The sequence below is a fragment of the Acomys minous genome, assembly GCF_964271855.1.
Source record: "Acomys minous genome assembly, chromosome: 2".
NCBI classification, from domain to species: domain Eukaryota; kingdom Metazoa; phylum Chordata; class Mammalia; order Rodentia; family Muridae; genus Acomys; species Acomys minous.
The window spans coordinates 71,128,064-71,135,069 of NC_140484.1; the positions used below are offsets into that span (position 1 = coordinate 71,128,064).

A 7,006-nucleotide genomic window follows, 5' to 3' on the forward strand; every position below is an offset into this window, starting at 1 on the left:
GCATACACAAGAAGGAAAAAAAGGTTAAAGGGACAGAAGAGTGAACCTTCCGGTATCCGTTCCACAGGACGGGTCCTTAGGTGTCTCTGTCCCGCGAGCTGGTCCGGTCCGTTTGCCCTCTCTCCGCGCTCTCAATCTGTTGTTTTGTCTTCTGGAAGAGAGGAGAGAGAGAGGGAGAGAGGGAGAGAGGGAGAGAGAGGGGAGAGAGAGGGAGAGAGAGAAATTGAGAGAGAGAGAGAGAGAGAGAGAGAGAGAGAGGGAGAGAGGGAGAGAGAGAGAGAGGTCTTAAAGAAGGGAGAGATGGCTCAGAGGTTAGGAGGACGGTCTGGTCTCACAACCATCTGTAATAAGAGATTTGGTGCCCTCTTCTGGCTGGCAAGTACACATACAGGCTAGGTGTCAAGGGAGGTGTTCTGGGGCAGCTAGTTTATTACAGGAGTAGCAAGAAAAAAGTAGGGAAGACTAGGAAGGTAAAATCTTCCCAAAACTTGGCTGTGAAGATCCGGATAAGATTAAGGACAGTAGTGAGAAGGAGACAATAAAGGAACTCCACGCAAACGGGAAGGAAGGGTGGAGAGGTGGACAATTTAGAACAGATAGCTCCTCAATAGATGGGATATTTGTAAAGAGGAGATAATATACGAGGGGTTGTTGAGTTGATCCCTGCTCAAATTTTGTCAAGAGGGCGCCACAACAGTACCGAGGTCTAGGAAACTGTAAGCACAGTAGCCAAGTAACGGAATTTATTGTGATAGGAAGGGTGCGGTCCGCCCACAAGGAGCGCTGGAGAGGCACGAGGTTGGCTGGCGGCGACTTGGAAGCACAGGTTACAGTCCAATGGCATCCTGAAATCGTTGTTTTTTGGGGGGGGGGGACTGCAGGGGTGAGGGAAGGAAATGCTTCCAGAATTCCATCCTGGTTTTCGCTGGATTCCATTAGCCCGTTAATCTGTAGGTTCTAGTTATGTAAAATGCATAGAACAGGACTAGGCATAAAAAACAAAAACAAAAACAAAAACGCACCAAGCTTAGCACCACCAGGTTAATAGTAGCTTTACAACTCTAGCGATTCCATTTCCCTTGATGTCTTGGAGCCTCTCGGACTACGAGTCCCATCATGCCTGGCCGCTGCCGCATCAATGTTTACCCACGTCCCTTAATCCAGTTAACCAGCCCAGCATTGTCCTGCCTAAGAACAACCAATTGGATCGGAGATGCCAAGCCTGGGCAAGCCCACCTTCCGGTCAGGGGCGTGGCCCCGCCAGGCCCCGCCCTGCCCCGTGGCTGGTTCTCTCTCCGTGGCCCCGGCTGTGGTGTAGACATGGGCACCACCTGGAGGAGACCCGGACGCGTGCGGCTTGCACTCTGCCTCGCTGGCTTTGCGCTCTCGCTGTACGCGCTGCACGTGAAGGCGGCGCGCGCCCGCGACCAGGATTACCGCGCGCTCTGTGACGTGGGCACGGCCATCAGCTGTTCGCGAGTCTTCTCCTCCCGGTGCGTGCAGAAATGGAAAGCTTTTGTGAGGCCCTTGGAGGCCGGGTGTACCCCACGGCCAGGTTGCCGGATGGTTTTGGAGTCTAGGATCGCAGTGTCCTTAGGACGGACACTTTGAGAGCGGACTGCCCCAGGAGTTTTGGTGGGTAATCGGACGTGCGCAGGGGCTGGACCACTCTCAGCGAGTCTGGCGTTTGAACGCTTCCTAAGGATGCCAACGAAAAACTGGCTGGGAAACTGGACGCGGCAGGGCAGTATGAGTCCATAGACTGAGGATGACTGGGGATGTCACAAAGCGGGAGGAGGTGATGGAGCATTGGCTGTGCCCAGGGACAAAGTGGCTCACTGCTTGTGTTGGAGGACCGGATGTTAGCGGGTGGCGAGGGAACTGTATGTGGCTTTATGGGTCCAAAGCAAATAGAATGTGCTTCCGATTACCCACTTGGGGGTCACCGTAAAGCACGATGGAGCTGGAAAAAGAATTTTTTTTTTAAATTTTATTTTTACATTTACTTACGTGTTTGTGAGGTGGCATGTGCTTGCCACTGCATGCATGTGGAAGTCGGAGAACAACTTTTGGGAGTTGACTCTCTCCTACTTTGTGGGTCACGGGGATCCTAGCTGGTTGACAGGCTTGTCAGCAGACACCTTTATTTGCTGAGCCTTCTCACCAGCTCCTGAAAAATAACTGACGGTCGGCGATGTCAGGTCAGGATAGAGTCAGGACATGCCAGGAGGTCACTGGCCTTTGGATTCTTGGTGGGTGGAGCAGAGTCTTGCTAATCACTTTTTGTAGGATAGAGCCCAAGAGCCACTGGCCGAACTTACCTGGATTCCTTCACTCCCACCAGGTGGGGCCGGGGCTTTGGGCTGGTGGAGCGCGTGCTGGGGGCCGACAGCGTCCTCAACCAATCCAACAGCATATTTGGTTGCTTGTTCTACGCCATACAGTTGTTGTTAGGTGAGTGGCTTGCTTCGTGACCTGTCTTCCCGAATCCAGATCAGCCCCACCCCGTGTCTTGGTGACCCAGACAGTTGACAGCTAGCTACTAATCACCGACCAACTTCCTTCCAAGAGGACAAGAAAGGACAACACTTAGCAGGACTGTCTTAGTTGGTTTAGGAAGCCAGAAGCTGAAGGGCCCTCAAACATTTCCTACAATTTTTTTTGGGGGGGGGTTTGGTTTTTTGAGACCTTGGCTGTCCTGGACTCACTTTGTAGACCAGGCTGGCCTCGAACTCACAGCAATCCGCTTGCCTCTGCCTCCCAAGTGCTGGGATTAAAGGCGTGCGCCACCACCCCCCGGCTTACACTCTCAATTTTATGGTGAAGACTCAACAATTCTTTTTCGTTTTGTTGCTTTGGTTTTTTTTGTTTTTGTTGGGTTTTAGTTTTGACTTTTTTTCTTCCTTCCTCCTTTTTAAAAATTTTACTATTTTTTTATTTTTACTTTCTATTTTTTCGAAGGCAAGGTTTCCTCTGTGTAGCCCTGACTGTCCTAGAACTCATTATGTAGACCATGCTGGCCTGGAACTCGGAGATCCACCTGCCTCTGCCTCCCAATTGCTGGAATTAAAGATGTGCGTCATCACGCCTGACTTGGTTTTTTTGTTTTGTTGTTCTTTTGGGTTTTGTTTTGTTTTGTTTTGTTTGAGACAGGGTTTTTCTGTGTGGCCCTGGATGTCACTGTAGAGCAGGCTGGCCTCGAACTCAAGAGATTCTCCTGCCTCTGCCTCCCAAGTGCAGGGCTTAAAGACCAACACCACCATCACCTGGTGTTTGTTTTTCTTGAGACAGGGTCTCTCTATGTAATCCTGGTGGTCAGGGAACTCATTACGTAGACCAGGCTGGCCTGGAACTTGCAGAGATCCTCCTGCTTCTGCCTCCTGGGTGCTAGGACCATATGCCACCATGCCTAGCTGATTTTTTTATTTTTTAACATTCGAGGTTGACCTTGAACTCCAGAGTCTTCTGCTTCCATCTCCCAAGTTCTAGGGTCATAGACATATGCTAACACATCCGACTTAAATATTCTTTTTTTTTAAAGATTTATTTATTATGTATGCAATGTTTTGCCTGAATGTACACTTGCAGGCAAGAAGAGGCTACCAGATTTTATTATAGATGGTTGTGAGCCACCATGTGGTTGCTGGGAATTGAACTCAGGGCCTTTGGAGGAGCGGATGGGGCTCTTAAACCTCTGAGCCATCTCTCCAGCCCAACTTAAACATTCTTTTTGAGAGGACTCCAAATGTGACTTCTGTTTCATCTCATCTAAAGTTTAGCAGGAATATTTATTGTTTGGGATTATTGAACAGATAAAGTCCATTGGATCCAGTCCTCGAGTACTTTTCACCTGCTGTCCGTCGCCGGGGAGGCATGATCGAGTTCTGGATGTTCCACTACTGACCCTCTCTTATTTTGCAGGTTGCTTGAGGGGACGTTGGGCCTCCGTCCTGCTGGTCCTGAGCTCCCTGGTGTCCATTGCTGGCTCCATCTATCTGGCCTGGATCCTGTTCTTCGTACTCTATGACTTCTGTATCGTCTGCATTACCACCTATGCCATCAATGTGGGCCTGATGTTGATTAGCTTCCAGAAGGAGCCAGAACACAAGGCCAAAAAGCACTGAGGTCCCACCTCATGCCAGGCCAGCTTAATCGGCTTCGTCTGTCTTAGCATGTGAGCCTTGCCCGAGAGTGTTGTCTGAGGGGTCCCTAGAAGGCCCTGCCCTCTTCTTTCAGATCCCCCTTCATAACCACACACAGGACAATGACCAAATGTGCCTCTAAGTTCTGTCCCCAAGGGCTGCTTTCTACTATGAGCTAAAGAGAAGGATTTTTGAATAATAAATTTTCTTATGTTGGTCAAGTCTGAAGCATATGTCTGCCAGAGACCCTTCGGGGTGTTGGTCTTTCCCTGTTATTGCCTTCTCTGGAACCAGGATGAGTCAGAGAGAGTGGAGGGCCAGCCCTGGAGGGATGGCTGCATCATCTCCAGCATGCATAGTCAGCAAAACCTGGCCCATCAGCCCCCACATCCGGGAAACAAGCTTGTGCCTGCTGTCGTAGGAGGGCCTGCCACGCACCTGGAGGGCAAGCTTGCTTGGAACTTCTTCCTATAGTCCAGCTTGAACCCCTGCTCTCCCAAGCCAGTCTCCACACCTGTGCAGGGCCAGGCTAAGATCCCATTTGTTTTCCTTAATGTGTACTAAGAACACGTGTTAACTAATTTAATCCTCATAGAATTGTATGAGATAGATACAACTGTTGTTAGGTACAGAGCAGCCAGTGTGCCCTGAGACTACCTGTTTATTAGTGGTGGGAAAGGGTTGGGGGAGGTAAATCTCCGATTAGTACATGTCCCACAGCTCACACTGCCCAGCTTTGCACGTGCAAGGCCAAGTGTTTCTCCCACTGGACTATGGCCCCTAGTCATGATCTGTATCCACCTGGGCTGTTGGTGCATGGCTGCTCTGAGCTATTCACATTTGCCTCTGTACGTGGTCGGGGTTCCCGAATGGTGGAGGTAGCCTAAGTTAGCAGGAGTTGGAAGGCAAAAGAGCATGTACCCCTCAGTGATCTGACCTCCACCCACCCCAGCATTTGCAAGAAAGGAGGGCAATGCTTTGCCGTCAAGATAGCCGACCCAGAGCCGGGCGTGGTGGCGCACGCCTTTAATCCCAGCACTCGGGAGGCAAAGGCAGGCGGATCGCTGTGAGTTCGAGGCCAGCCTGGTCTACAAAGTGAGTCCAGGCCAGCCAAGGCTACACAGAGAAACCCTGTATCGAAAAACCAAAAAAAAAAAAAAAAAAAGACAAAATTCTATCTCAGCCTCCAGGTACTGGGATGACAGGTGTGTGCCTTGTGTGTATGAGCATTCACCTGCATGCATGTCTGTGCACCACATTTGTGCCTGGTGTCTGCAGAAGAGCGTTGAGTCCTCTGGAACTGGAGTTACAGCTGGTTGTCAGCTTCTGTCTGGATTTGGAAATTGAACCCGGGTCCTCTGGAGAGAGCAGCCAGTGAAGAAACTAGTGAGCCATGTCTCCAGGCCCCTGAGCATTTAGTGTGTGTGTGTGTACATATTGAATGCCTATGAGGTGTGTGTAGACTGGCTTGCACAAATCCTTTCTCAGCTAAATGTGGTGGTGGCACACACCTGTAATCCCAGCACTGCATTCAAACCCTGGGACCCACACAGTAGAGGAGAAAACTCTCACAGGTTGCCCTCTCTCTAGACTAAATTAATTGAAAAAGGGCTGGAGAGATGGCTCAGAGGTTAAGAGCACTGACTGCTCCTGAGTTCAATTCCCAGCAACCACATGGTGGCTCACAACCATCTATAATGAGATCTGGTGCCCTATTCGGGCCTGCAGGTGTACATGCAGGCAGAGCATTGTATACCTAATAAATAAATCTTTTTTTAAAATTAATTGAAAAAACAATAAAAGGAGCTGGAGAGCAGTGACTGCTCTTCCAGAGGACCCTGGTTCAATTGGCAGCACCCACATGGCACACCCTCACACAGACATATGTGTACATAAATTTAAAATTAATTAAAAAAAAATCTAAGCCAGGCAGTAGTGTTGCACTCCTTTAATCCCAGCCCTTGGGAGGCAGAAGCAGGCGGATCTTCGTGAGTTCAAGCCCATCCTGGACTACAGAGCAAATTCCGGGACAGCCAGAGCTGTTACACAGAGAAACCCTGTCTCAAAAAAATGAAAAAAAAAAAAAATCTAAGATCTGACACCCTCATATATGTTCATAAAATAAAAGTAATTATTTAAAAAGAAAAAAAGTCTAAGATCTGATACCCTCACAAAGACATAAATTCAGGCTCAACACCAGTGCACATAAAATAAAAATAATTTAAAAAGAAAAAAAAAACAATAAAAATCAATATTCCAGCCAGGCGTGGTGGCATACGCCTTTAATCCCAGCACTCGGGAGGCAGAGGCAGGCGGATCGCTGTGAGTTCGAGGCCAGCCTGGTCTACAAAGCAAGTCCAGGACAGCCAAGGCTACACAGAGAAACCCTGTCTCAAAAAAAAAAAATCAATATTCTTTCCAGTCCACTTGATGGGACCAATGTAAAATTTTTACTATTATTCTATGTGTACGAGTGTTTTGCCTGCATGCATGTCCCTGGTGCCTTGGGAGGACAGAAGAGGATGTCTGCTCTCCTGGAAATAGAGTTACAGACCACAGTGTGAACTGCCCAATGGGTGCTAAGAATCAAACCAGGTGGAGCTGTTAACTGTTGATCCATCCCTCCAGCAATGCCCCTACCCCCCATAAGCACTTGAGTTTTTCAGGCAAGGCACAAACAACTTCACATTGTTCAAAGTCACCAGCACAGAAAACGGGGAAGCTGAGATTTGAACTGGGGGGGGGGGGGAGTCTGGCTGGTAACAGAAGCCCAGAGAAGGGTAGGAGTCACACAACCACAGTCCCCACGCTAAGAGCTGTTGGCTCTCTTCCAGCCCAGGAAAAGTAACATGTGACTCTTAGCT

The 7,006-nt window shown here is 49.2% G+C and overlaps 1 protein-coding gene across 2 annotated transcripts; it reads left to right on the plus strand.

Annotated features, from left to right (window-relative positions):
- The first annotated feature begins 1,012 nt into the window (after window positions 1-1,012).
- VKORC1 (vitamin K epoxide reductase complex subunit 1) lies at window positions 1,013-4,363 on the plus strand. 2 transcript variants are annotated; one of them, XM_084773179.1, is made up of 3 exons: window positions 1,083-1,493; window positions 2,345-2,454; window positions 3,922-4,363. In XM_084773179.1, the coding sequence occupies exons 1-3, from the start codon at window positions 1,117-1,119 to the stop codon at window positions 4,122-4,124; spliced, it is 690 nt and encodes a 229-aa protein (XP_084629305.1). In that variant the 5' UTR covers window positions 1,083-1,116; the 3' UTR covers window positions 4,125-4,363. The 2 variants fall into 2 exon arrangements, with proteins under 2 accessions (XP_084629306.1, XP_084629305.1); XM_084773180.1 differs by lacking the exon at window positions 2,345-2,454 and having other exon boundaries at window positions 1,013-1,493.
- The last annotated feature ends 2,643 nt before the right edge of the window (window positions 4,364-7,006 follow it).

Excerpts from the sequence above, each read along its gene's own strand:
- VKORC1 (XM_084773179.1), top strand. The coding sequence starts at position 1,117 with ATGCCTGGCCGCTGCCGCATCAATGTTTACCCACGTCCCTTAATCCAG. Across the intron at positions 1,494-2,344 it reads TCGCGAGTCTTCTCCTCCCG|GTGGGGCCGGGGCTTTGGGC; the intron begins GTGCGTGCAGAA and ends CACTCCCACCAG. Across the intron at positions 2,455-3,921 it reads CGCCATACAGTTGTTGTTAG|GTTGCTTGAGGGGACGTTGG; the intron begins GTGAGTGGCTTG and ends CTTATTTTGCAG.